At 43.7% G+C, this 13648-nt stretch overlaps 1 protein-coding gene across 1 annotated transcript in view; it reads right to left on the bottom strand.

The window, feature by feature from the left end:
- LOC126188476 (peroxidase-like) overlaps nt 1-13648 on the bottom strand; it is a 181742-nt gene that overhangs the window by 125576 nt on the left and 42518 nt on the right. Inside the window, exons 2-3 of the mRNA XM_049930083.1 lie at nt 7473-7574; nt 1842-2003 (exon numbers count right to left, since the gene is read on the bottom strand). Coding sequence (XP_049786040.1) covers nt 1842-2003; nt 7473-7574 — 264 coding nt within the window. The remainder of the gene's footprint in view (nt 1-1841; nt 2004-7472; nt 7575-13648) is intronic.

Below are 13648 nucleotides of genomic sequence, written 5' to 3'. Positions count from 1 at the left end.
TAGATTTCCGGAAAGCTTTTGACACCATTCCTCGCAAGCGACTTCTAATCAAGCTGCGGGCCTATGGGGTATCGTCTCAGTTGTGCGACTGGATTCGTGATTTCCTGTCAGGATGGTCGCAGTTCGTAGTAATAGACGGCAAATCATCGAGTAAAACTGAAGTGATATCAGGTGTTCTCCAGGGAGTCGTCCTGGGACCTCTGCTGTTCCTGATCTATATAAATGACCTGGGTGACAATCTGAGCAGTTCTCTTAGGTTGTTCGCAGATGATGCTGTAATTTACCGTCTAGTAAGGTCATCCGAAGACCAGTATCAGTTGCAAAGCGATTTAGAAAAGATTTGTGTATGGTGTGGCAGGTGGCAGTTGACGCTAAATAACGAAAAGTGTGAGGTGATCCACATGAGGTCCAAAAGAAATCCGTTGGAATTCGATTACTCGATAAATAGTACAATTCTCAAGGCTGTCAATTCAACTAAGTACCTGGGTGTTAAAATTACGAACAACTTCAGTTGGAAAGACCACATAGATAATATTGTGGGGAAGGCGAGCCAAAGGTTGCGTTTCATTGGCAGGACACTTGGAAGATGCAACAAGTCCACTAAAGAGACAGCTTACACTACAATCGTTCGTCCTCTGTTAGAATATTGCTGCGCGGTGTGGGATCCTTACCAGGTGGGATTGACGGAGGACATCGAAAGGCTGCAAGAAAGGGCAGCTCGTTTTGTATTATCACGTAATAGGGGAGAGAGTGTGGCAGATATGATACGCGAATTGGGATGGAAGTTATTAAAGCAAAGACGTTTTTCGTCGCGGCGAGATCTATTTACGAAATTTCAGTCACTAACTTTCACTTCCGAATGCGAAAATATTTTGTTGAGCCCAACCTACATAGGTAGGAATGATCATCAAAATAAAATAAGAGAAATCAGAGCTGGAACAGAAAGGTTTAGGTGTTCGTTTTTCCCGCGCGCTGTTCGGGAGTGGAATGGTAGGGAGATAGTATGATTGTGGTTCGATGAACCCCCTGCCAAGCACTTAAATGTGAATTGCTGAGTAGTCATGTAGATGTAGATGTAGAATACGACATTCTCTGGGAAAAGTGACATCTGCTAGTGAGATTTAAATTTTTGGGTTAAGTTCGACCGAAAAATTTAAAACATTTATGGAATTTGGTAGAAGAATTCACTAAAAGCAAAAAATTTTTTTTTCAAAATTCTAAAATACGAAGTAACTGACTAGATTAAAATATTTTCAGAAGTTTGGCATAAAGTACCCCTCCTCCCTTTGTAATGCGAGAGTTAATGTAGAAATATCATGATAACTACGATCATTAACGAAATTACAGGTAGTTCATCATGAAGTTGCGTAAGTAGGCTATGAAATGAGAATCTTTTTTTCGTTTGAGGAAGATTGCAGAGCAACCGGCGTTCGTGCTTCTCCATTACCACAGTGCGATGAAGCGCTCAGAGAATCTTTCGTTTGTGACGACCGAAGCACGCTGCTCATTAGGCAGCAAAAAACTGAGGCAGGCCCCCTTCGGAACAGCGATCAGAATAGGAATACATTTCTGTGCAGCGGCCAAGTTATCTTGCACGTGAATTTCTAACAACAAACAAAGATCGTTTTCGATTTGATAATTAAAACTTTGGCTACCTCTCGGAGATCGTATGCATCATAGGCTATATTCATTTGACTTGAGGTGACTTACTGTAATTTGCTACTAGCTTGTTACAGGCCCCCACACATGTTACTGGAGCTGAATAAGGAACAACTTCAAGAACACGCTGGTGACATCTGTTTGCCTTGCAGCGAAATGCGCTGCTGTGACTGGTTACGTACCTGCTGCAACTGGTCCGGCAGCTCTATAGGCACCGGCGGCGGCAGCGGCAGAGGCAGAGGCAACGGCTGCTGCTGCTGCTGCTGCTGCTCCTGCAGAGGCGGCGCGCCGCTCAGCTGCGCCTGCAGCCGCACCTGCAGCTCCTGCTGCTCCCGCTGCGTCGCCTGAGGACACCAAGACCACAACCGTCAACTTATTTATGTACTGCTGACGTAGTCTCTGGTGTGCTACCTGTAATACGTACTAAAGAACAACGCATTATTCACCAGTAAAATGTTTCGAGCGAGATCGAGTCTATCACTAGTTCAAATATGGTGAAAGGGTAGACAATTAATATTAGGTGTCATAAAACTACCTTAGGCTACCGTATACTATCCTAAGCAAGCGTAGACTACTGTAACTTTCCTAGCAGGTCGTACCCACATTAGCTGTGCATTAGGTTTTTTTCATACCTATCGGGCGTTACCTCTTAACGATCGCTTTCTTTACATATGCGATCAGTCTCGTACTAGAGTTCCCTAAAAACCGGAAGCGGTGAAGTATTTAGAAACCGAGAGAGAATATGTAAAGTGCATAGTAGGCTACAGAACACTTTTGTTATACATACTTATCCTCTTGTCTGTTACATAAAAGTTAACAGTATTCATATCAAAACTGAAATTAACTCAGGTTATATTCTAAATTGTTGATTTGTAACGTGAAACAGCGGGACGTTGTGGCAAAAATAAAGAAAACAATAAGATTTGTCTAGAAAACCCAATTCCTCAACAAAAAGCTGAAATTAAAAAAAAACCGCAAAACAAAACAATATCAAACATCGCTTCAATACTTCCTAGAAATTATATACACTAGGTGATCAAAAGTATCCGGACACCCACAAAAAAATATTTTTTCATATTAGGTGTATTATGCTGCCGCTTACTGCCAGGTACTTAATATAAGCGACCTCAGCAGTCTTTAGACATCGTGAGAGTGCAGAATGGGACGCTCCGCGGAACACACGGACTTCGAACGTGGTCAGATGATTGGGTGTCACTTGTGTCATGCGTCTCTACGTGAGATTTCCACACTCCGAAACATCCCTAGGTCCACTGTTTCCGATGTGATAGTGAAGTGGAAACGTTAAGGGACACGTACAGTACAAAAGCGTACAGGCCGATCTCATCTGATGACTGACAGAGACCGCCGACAGTTGAAGAGGGTCGTAATGAGTAATAGGTAGACATCTACCCAGACTATCACACAGAAATTCCAAATTGCTTCAACATCCAGAGTAAGTACTATGACACTTAGGCGGGAGGTGAACAAACTTGGATTTCATGGTCCAGCGGCTCCTCACAAGTTACACATCACGCCAATAAATGCCAAACGATGCCTCGCTTGGTGTAAGGAGCGTAAACATTGGACGATTGAACAGTGGAAAAACGTTGGTGGAGTGATGAATCACGGTACATAACGTCGCGATACGACGGAGGCGTGTGGGTATGTCGCAAACCCGCTGATCATTATCTACCAGCGTGTGTAGTGCCAACAGTAAAATTCGGAGGCGGTGTTGTTCTTGTGTGTTCGTGTTTTTCATGGAGGGGGCTTGTACCCCTTATTGTTTTGCGTTGCACTATCAAAGCACAGGCCTACACTGATGTTTTAAGTATCTTCTTGCTTCCCACTGTCGAAGAGCAATTCGGGGATGGCGATTGCATCTTTCAACACGATCGAGCACCTGTTTATAATCCACGGCATGTGGCCGAGTGATTACACGACAATAACAACCCTTTAATGGACTGGCCCGCACAGAGTCCTGACCTGAATCCTATAGAACACCTTTGGGACGTTTTGGAACGCTGACTTCGTGCCAGGCCTCACCGACCGACAACGATACCTCCCCTCAGTGCAGCACTCCGTGAAGAATGGGCTGCCATTTCCCAAGAAAGCTTCCAGCACCGAACTGAACGTGTGCCTCCGAGAGTGAAACTGTCATCAAGGCTAAGGGTGTGCCAACACCATATTGAGTTACAGCATTACCAATGGAGGGCGCCACAAACTTGTAAGTCATTTTCAGCCAAGTGTCCGGATACTTTTCATCAGATAGTGTACATGTTTCTGTTGTCCAGAAACTAATTTCGCATTCCTCAACAACGGGAAACTCTTGCCTTTGATGATGATGAAACACATTATAGTGCTTAAAATATCAATGTATATATGTGTGTATTTGTGGATGTTAACTGTACTTCCATCAAAAGTAATTGCTTTAGTTACATAAAAGCACAGAAGTTAGGCGAGCAGTTAATTTTTATTACTTATGAAATGCAGTTTATATTTTGTAAGGATAGAAAATACGCAGTTGACTAACACTGAATGATGTGCGGTTCGAATAATGTGAAAACAATCAATCAAATAAATACAAGTCGTCGGCTCCCAGATTCTTTATCACATATTCATTTATGTTTCGTTTCCCATCAGTGTTAGCAATAGTACCGATAATTCTACCATTTACTACGTCATTTATGTAGTGTACCAAAACTACCGAACCGTAGTTTTGGTACAGCGCAACTCTACTAGCAATATTACGTGAGTAGTATTTACGGCAATAATAATAATAATAATAATAATAACAGATATAGTAACGAATTTATGAAATTTAAGAAATGTCAGTTGTAATAACACTGTGTTAAGGAATTTCCTTATTACACCACAGGCCATTAAAATCGCTACACCACGAAGACGACGTGCTACAGACGCGAAATTTAACCGACAGGAAGAAGATGCTGTGATACGCAAATGATTAGCTTCTCAGAGCAGTCACACAAGGTTGGCGCCGGTGGCGACACCTACAACGTGCTGACATGAGGAAAGTTTCCAACCGATTTCTCATATACAAACAGCAGTTGACCGTCGTTGCCTGGTGAAACATTGTTGTGATGCCTCGTGCAAGGAGGAGAAATGCCTACCATCACGTTTCCGACTTTGATAAAGGTCGGATTGTAGCCTATCGCGATTGCGGTTTATCGTATCGCGACATTGCTGCTCGCGTTGGTCGAGATCCAATGACTGATAGCAGAATGTGGAATCGGCGGGTTCGGGAGGGTAATACGGAACGCCGTGTTGGATTCCAACGGCCTCGCATCACTAGCAGTCGAGATGACAGGCATATAATCCGCGTGGTTGTAACGGATCGTGCAGTTACGCCTCGATCCCTGAGTCAACAGATGGGGACGTTGGCAAGACAACAACCATCTGCACGAACAGTTCGACGACGTTTGCAGCAGCATTGACTATCAGCTCGGAGACCATGGCTGCGGTTACCCTTGACGCTTCATCACAGACAGGAGCGCCTTCGATGGTGTACTCAGTGACGAACCTGGGTGCACGAATGGCAAAATGTCATTTTTTCGGATGAATCCAGGTTCTGTTTACAGCATCATGATGGTCGCATCCGTGTTTGGCGACATAGCGGTAAACGCACATTGGAAGCGTGTATTCGTCATCACCATACTGGCGTATCACCCGGCGTGATGGTATGGGGTGCCATTGGTCACACGTCTCGGTCACCTCTTGTTCGCATTCACGGTACTTTGAACAGTGGACGTTACATTTTAGATGGGTTACGACCAGTGGCTCTACCCTTCATTCGATCCCTGTAAAGCCCTACATTTCAGCAGGATAATGCACGAGTGCACGTTGCAAGTCCTGTACAGGCCTTTCTGGATACAGAAAATGTTCGACTGCTGCCTGGCGAGCACATTCTCCAGATCTCTCACCAATTGAAAACGTCTGGTCAATGGTGGCCGAGCAACTGGCTCGTCACAATACGCCAGTCACTACTCTTGATGAACTGTGGCATCGTGTTGAAGCTGCATGGGCAGCTGTACCTGTACACGCCATCCAAGCTCTGTTTGACTCAATGCCCAGGAGTATCAAGGCTGTTATTACGGCCAGAGGTGGTTGTTCTGGGTACAGATTTGGCAGGATCTATGCACCCAAATTGCGTGAAAATGTAATCACGTGTCAGTCCTAGTATAATATATTTGTCCAATGAATACCCGTTTATCATCTGCATTTCTTCTTGGTGTAGCAATTTTAATGGCCAGTAGTGTATGTCCTTGCCGAATGTGAGTTATGAATGTTTGCGAACACCTATATCTCTGAGGATATCTTGAGAAGCAATTTAACTGTGGCTAATACTTGATTTACGTCGACAGTGATCACATCTTGTGTAAGAAACCGAAAAATGAACCAAGTAGTCTAAGAAACAAAAATACATTACAGTAATCATGGTAACTGGTAATATTTTCTTCTTTCTTCAGAGATCTAATTCTTTACTGTATTAAGAATGTTCTGTCAAAATCATTGAGCAGAGTGATTCATGCATTCTAAATTCAATAATTGCAGGGAATATCTGTTTCAGTAGGCACGATACAAAATTTTATAACGGCTTCGACGCGCAGTTGTTGATTATGTACAACACTGCTTTAATCAACTGGTTTTGCAGTATGTTTGTCCAGTTGGATTAACGACTGTATTATTTCAAACTTACCGAAGTTTATTTCAAGCAGTTAAGTTATTCAATGTTAACATTTATTTCCGTGGAAGCTCAGTAACAAATTTACTCGTTTTATTCATTAATAACCTCATACTATAGTAGTTGAGTGTGCTGTAACTGCGCCGGCCCGAGTGGCCGAGCGGTTCTAGGCGCTACAGCCTGGAACCGCGCGACCGCTACGGTCGCAGGTTCGAATGTTGCCTCGGGCATGGATGTGTGTGATGCCCTTAGGTTAGTTAGGTTTAAGTAGTTCTAAGTTCTAGGGGAATGATGACCTCAGAAGTTAAGTCCCATAGTGTTCAGAGCCATTTGAACCACTTTTTGCTGTAACTGCTATTTCGACAGCGAGTTGTGTACGTTTCCCCATTTCTGTTTGGAATCGACAGCCTTGCTTGCGAAATCTTCAGACATGCGACCGCACGGTCAAATGGTTTAATCGGTTGTAGCGTAGAGTCTCCGCCAAGTCACCCATCGTTTCGAAAAATGCGGTCTGTGCAAGAGTAAGCATGTAGTGAAGTACCTACACCATCTACAAGTTTCATGGTGAGCTTGTTTTTTTCAAGGTGATCATTAAAACTTCATTAATAATACCCGTCGTGCACAGAGAGCCCGCTGCACCACTCCCTACCACTGCTGTCTGTCAGTCAAATGTTCAAATGTGTGTGAATTCCCAAGGGACCACACTGCTGAGGTCATCGGTCCCTAGACTTACACACTACTTAAACGAACCTATGCTAAGAACAACACACACACCCATGCCCGAGGGAGGACTCGAACCTCCCGCGGGAGGGGGTCTGTCAGTCGCAAAGCTATTCTATTCGAACTACTGGGATGCATTTCATTCTCTCCTCTATCTCATATTCTAAGATTAGTCTGCCGCAAGACAAAGAGAACCCAATACCTGCAAGAATCCATCCTATTTACATGTCTTACGCAATTCAAGGTAGGAGGTAGTCATTGGTAATCTCCTTGGACTAGACCGACGGCATCGTGCTAGGCTAGTGTGTGTGTGTGTGTGTGTGTGTGTGTGTGTGTGCGCGCGTGCGTGTGTGTGCACGCGCGCCACGGCAGACAGAGAGACAGCGAGCCTCACCTGCAGCATGGACAGCAGCTGCTCCTGCTGTATGAACAGCGCCGACTGCAGCGCTGGGTTGCTCGCCGTCTGCAGCTGCTGCTGCACACCTTGCAGCTGGTCCTGCAACACAGAACACAACACGTCATGCCTCTCAGCCTCATACTGACGACACGGGGCGGAACTCATTATTAATGTCGGTGCGTTTACGATGATATTCTTAGCGCGTACTCGCTCACAAATTGTTAGGTCGGTTTGTCGGGAGGCGTGTGATTCACATCTCAGCTGAAGCGATCTGCTCTACACTGGACTTACGCGTCCTTCCACACTAGCAGCGCAGAGCTTCGTTTTCGACTCACTGTAGCAGTCGCGTAGCTTGTTATGTGAATCGCTGCTAGTCGTTTTACAACAGGGGTGCCCAACCTTTTAGCTGACCTGCGACACATTGGAAGAAGACGAGTATATTTGGGCCGCGCATAATACTGTATAATACTTTACACTACCAACGACAACTGCTGAGAAAAAAAGAAGGAAAAAAAAAACAGTATGGACCAATGACAATAGCATTGTGTGGCAGGAGTTTCAGATTGAAAACATTCAATTTATCGTACCTTTACGTAAAAGGAATTATATGGAATTTTTTTTTCTCAGTCGTGTGATAGATGGTTGCTTTGGGTCTAATGGGGCCCATGGGATGCTGGCTGGACACCCCTGTTTTACACAGAGCCGAATGAGAACCCTCAGACGGGACGGAGTGAGCCGCTTGCTACGTGCGTCATAGTTTACTGCCCATCGCGCGCAGTTTCGGCACCACTGTAAAGTCACAAGTTCAGTTGTTTCTGCCCATTATGCACTGTTCATTACTAGTGTGTAGAATAGTAAAAGTTTTCTGTGCGTGCCTGACAATGATGAAAATAGTAGCTATTTTCGATGTACTGTGAAAAATTAGAGAAATCATGATGAAAGGACAGGAAACGGAATGCACAGAAGGAAGATGAGATTGTTTTAAAGATGGAATCAAAAAGGCAGCTAAGGAAACGCTCGGAGTCAAGGAGAGGAAAAAAGTAAATAAAGAATGGGTAACATCAGATATGATAACCAAGATGGATGATCCCAGGAAATGGAAAACTGTAAACACAGAAGAAGGGAAGCGCAACTACAGGAGGTTAAATAATTCATTAAGAAGGGAGACAGAAAAAGCAAAGGAGAAATGGCTGACAGAAAAGTGTGAACAGATAGAGAAATTAGAGAAAGATGGAAAATATGATTTGATGTACAAAGAAGTAATGGATTTGACATTCAGGGAAAAGAGAAACAACAATGGACTAAAGGAAGTAGAGGCAGCAGACGGTAAAATGGTGAGTGAACCCCAAGAAATAATGAGAAGATGGGAAGAATATATAGAATGGCTTTACGCTGCAGACAACCGACCAAGTGAAGAAGACCTTGCGATAAAGGAAGAAGATAAAGTTGCAGATGATGACAATGGAAATGCAATACTAACTAGTGAGATTGAAGAATCTATGAAGGAGATGAAAAATGGAAAGGCAATGGGAATTGATGAGATTCCTGCGGAACTGTTAAAGTCCTTGGAGAGAGAAGGGAAAAGGGAGTTGACTTAATTGTGTCATCAAATATACATGACAGGAAACTTTACAGAAAGTATCGTAATACCTATAGAAAATAAAAAGAACAGCAAAACGTGTGAGGAACATAGAATAGTGAGCCTGATATCGCATGCAGCCAAAGTCTTTCTGAGGACGCTCAACAGAAGGCTATGTGGAAAGCTAAACTGCGTAATAGGAGATGAACAATTTGGTTTCAGGCGAGGAGTGGGAACTAGAGATGCCATTGGGCTACTGAGGGTGATAGGGGAGAGGTACATGGAGAAGAAAAGGAAGGTGTATGTTGTGTTCATTGATCTTGAGAAGGCCTTTGACTGTGTCTGATGGGACAAACTGATGGAAATCCTAAGGTAACATGGAATTGACTGGAGAGATAGACTGCTAATTAAAAATTAGAAATTTCTATTTGAGCCAGAGAGCAAGAGTAAGAATAGGAGGTGTGATGAGTGAAGAAATTGAACTGGCAAAAGGTGTAAGACAAGGATGTTGTCTCATTAAGGATGTTGTTTATCACCAACACTGTTCAATATATATCTGGGGGAAGTTTTCATGGAAGGAGAGGAGTTTGCATAGGGGGTAGCAGCATGGAGTGTATAAGATATGCAGACGACATAGTTGTGATGGCAGAGAGTGCAGGAGAGATGGAACAAATGTTAGATGATCTAAACGCAAATTCTACAATAAATTTCAGCTAGTAATAGCGAACAGAATACTCCGTTCAAGAATCACAAGTCAAAACATTCTTTGGTGAAATTAAAAGCAAGAGTGACAAAATTAAGAATGCAATGGGAATTCCACTGTTAAATGGAGAGAAGAGTGCGGATAGGTGGAAAGTGCCTCTATGAGGGAGAAGACTTGTCTGATGACGTGGTAGAAGTAGAAACAGGAGTCGATATAGAAGAGATAGGGAACCCAATATTAGAATCAGAATTTAAAAGAGCTTTCGAAGATCTACTACTAAAATTGCATACAAATATCACAGAGGCCTACTCCCTGCTGCCTCTCAGGGACATAACCAGTTTTAAGCTACGCCTCGCGTCGCCAGGAAGCGTCTGCGAACATTTTGTTCTCCATGACGTGATTTATCAACCGTACACATTTCTGCAAAGGTTTTGAAACACCATCTATATATATGCTTGTGTGTGTGTGTGTGTGTGTGTGTGTTTGCTGACAGGTTTTACTTCATAACAAATGGTTCAAATGGCTCCAAACACTATGGGACTTAACATCTGAGGTCATCAGTCCCCTAGACTTAGAACTACTTAAACCTAACTAACCCAAGGACATCACACACATCCATGCCCGAGGTAGGATTCGAACCTGCGACTGTAGCAGCAGCGCGGTTCCGGACTGAAGCGCCTAGAACTTCTCGGCCACAGTGGCCGGCTTACTTCGTACCATTTATCGTGAATGTATTCTATGAACAAGTAACTAAAAGTTACATTAGATGGTGAGAAAAGTAGATTACTTTAGAAATACAGAAAAGTACGTCGCGATTATTGGACGGCACATGCCTTATGGTACGATTAGGAAATAACCAATGTAAGGTGCCTCTTTACTCGACACTTCCATTTCTACCCATTATGCTCTAATTGTAGTGCATCGCGATATTTATCTTCGTCATGCTTTACACAGGTCTGTTATAGTCAGTTTCCATTAATTGGTACGAACACTGAAACAACCTCTCTGCTTCAGCGCTCTTCTAATTATAAATCTTTGCGGAGTCAGTTTGCTTTCGACGAATGGAAATAGTTCACAGGTTGCTGCCCATGTGGTATTCCTTTGATTCCTTTGTGTGAAAGAGAACTCGCCATTACTGAATCACATCCGAGTCACTGTGCTTTTTTGGATCAGTTCCTTGCTTTGAGATGACCATATTTGGAAAGAAGATTGCTTTTGTCTGCTGTAGACCAATGTTGCCATGCAGATTTTACAATGAATAAAAAAACGGGTGAGACCATTCCAATTTTCGTGGTGGAGTTGCTGTGTGCCGAGGTTAGCTTAGTATTGCTAAGTCGTGTTCACTTCACTCCACTCACAGGAACCGGGCTGCGTGCTTACGCGTAGTGAAGTGGGAGCTCTTAGGTTGCTACACTTAATTGAATGGGAGGTGATTACAGTTCTGAGCCAAAACATTATGACCACCTGCTTAATAGTTTTTTTGTCCAGCTTTGAGACGAAATCTGTGTATCAGGGGTCCGACAGCTTGTTGGTAGATTTGTGGAGGTATGTGGCATTAGACGCCTACGCATTGATCATATAATACGCGTAAATAACGGGCCGCTCATTTGCGTAAACTGGGGTGGCGCCCGATAGCGATCAAGATGGGTTCCATAGGATTTGCATCAGGCGAATTTGGTCGCCGAGACAACAACGTGAGTTCACAATGAGCTCGTCAAACCACTATAACATGGTTCTGATTCCGAGACACGGACAGTTATACTGCTGAAAGATGACATCGCGGTCGGGCACGATGTCAAGCATAAAAGGGTGCACGTGGCTCGCAGCTGTCACAGTGTCTTCTATTACTACCACAGGTCCCATTCAAACGCAGAAGAATATCTTCCGCAGTATAACACAGCTCCCACCAGGCTGCGCCCCTGCCGCGCAGCACGTTTCGAGCCGCCGTCCACATCTACATCTACATCTACATTTATACTCCGCAAGCCACCCTACGGTGTTTAGCGGAGGGCACTTTACGTGCCACCGTCATTACCTCTATTTCCTGTTCCACTCGAGCATGTTTCGCGGGAATAACGACTGCCGGTAAGCCTCCGTGCGCCCTCGAATCTCTCTAATTTTACATTCGTGATCTCCTCGGGAGGTATAAGTAAGGCGAAGCAATATATTCGATACCTCATCCAGAAACGCACCCTCTCGAAACCTGGACAGCAAGCTACACCGCGATGCAGAGCGCCTCTCTTGCACAGTCTGCCACTTGAGTTTGCTAAACATCTGAGTAACGCTATCACGCTTACCAAATAACCCTGTGACGAAACGCGCCGCACTTCTTTGGATCTTCTCTATCTCCTCTGTCAACCCGACCTGGTACGGATCCCACACTGATGAGCAATACTCAAGTATAGGTCGAACGAGTGTTTTGTAAGTCACCTCCTTTGTTGATGGACTACATTTTCTAAGGACTCTCCCAGTGAATCTCAACCTGGCACCTGCCTTACCAACAATTAATTTTATATGTTCATTCCACTTCAAATCGTTCCGTATGCATACTCAGATATTTTACAGAAGTAACTGCTACCAGTGTTTGTTCCGCTATCATATAATCATACAATAAAGGATCCTTCTCTATATGTTCTCGCAATACATTACATTTGTCTATGTTAAGGGTCAGTTGCCACTCCCTGCACCAAGTGCCTATCCGCTGCAGATCTTCCTGCATTTCGCTGCAATTTTCTAATGCAGCAACTTCTCTGTATACTACAGCATCATCCGCGAAAAGCTGCATGGAACTTCCGACACTATCTACTAGGTCATATATATATATATATATATATATATATATATATATATAGTGAAAAGCAATGGTCCCATAACACTCCCCTGTGGCACGCCAGAGGTTACTTTAACGTCTGTAGACGTCTCTCCATTGAGAACAACATTCTGTGTTCTGTTTGTTAAAAACTCTTCAATCCAGCCACACAGCTGGTCTGATATTCCGTAGGATCTTACTTTGTTTATCAGGCGACACTGCGGAACTGTTTCAAACGCCTTCCGGAAGTCAAGGAAAATATCATCTACCTGGGAGCCTGTATCTAATATTTACTGGGTCTCATGAACAAATACAGCGAGTTGGGTCTCACACGGTCGCTGTTCCCGGAATCCATGTTGATTCCTACATACTAGGTTCCGGGTTTCCAGAAATGACATGATACGCGAGCAAAAAACATGTTCTAAAATTCTACAACAGATCGATGTCAGACATATAGGCATATAGTTTTGCCCATCTGCTCAACGACATTTCTTGAAAACTAGGGCTACCTGTGCTCTTTTTCCAATCATTTGGAACCTTCCGTTCCTCTAGAGACTTGCGGTACACGGCTGTTAGAAGGGGGGCAAGCTCTTTCGCATACTCTGTGTAGAATCGAATTGGAATCCCATCAGATCCAGTGGACTTTCTTCTGTTGAGTGATTTCAGTTGCTTTTCTATTCCTTGGACACTTATTTCGATGTCAGACATTTTTTCGTTCGTGCGAGGATTTAGAGAATGAACTGCAGTGCGGTCTTCCTCTGTGAAACAGCTTTGGAAAAAGGTGTTTAGTATTTCAGCTTTACGCGTGTCATCCTGTGTTTCAATGCCATCATCATCCCGGAGTGTCTGGATATGCTGTTTCGAGCCACTTACTGATTTAACGTAAGACCAGAACTTCCTAGGATTTTCTGTCAAGTCGGTACATAGAATTTTACTTTCTAATTCACTGAATCCTTCATGCATAGCCCTCCTTACGTTAACTTTGACAACGTTTAGCTTCTGTTTGTCTGAGAGGTTTTGGCTGCGTTTAAACTTGAAGTGAATCTCTCTTTGCTTTCGCATTAGTTTCCTAAATTTGTTGT

This window comes from Schistocerca cancellata, chromosome 1 (assembly GCF_023864275.1).
Source record: "Schistocerca cancellata isolate TAMUIC-IGC-003103 chromosome 1, iqSchCanc2.1, whole genome shotgun sequence".
In the NCBI taxonomy this organism is placed as follows: domain Eukaryota; kingdom Metazoa; phylum Arthropoda; class Insecta; order Orthoptera; family Acrididae; genus Schistocerca; species Schistocerca cancellata.
Note: the sequence above shows the minus strand (reverse complement) of the source record. Positions and strands in the feature narration are given on the sequence as shown.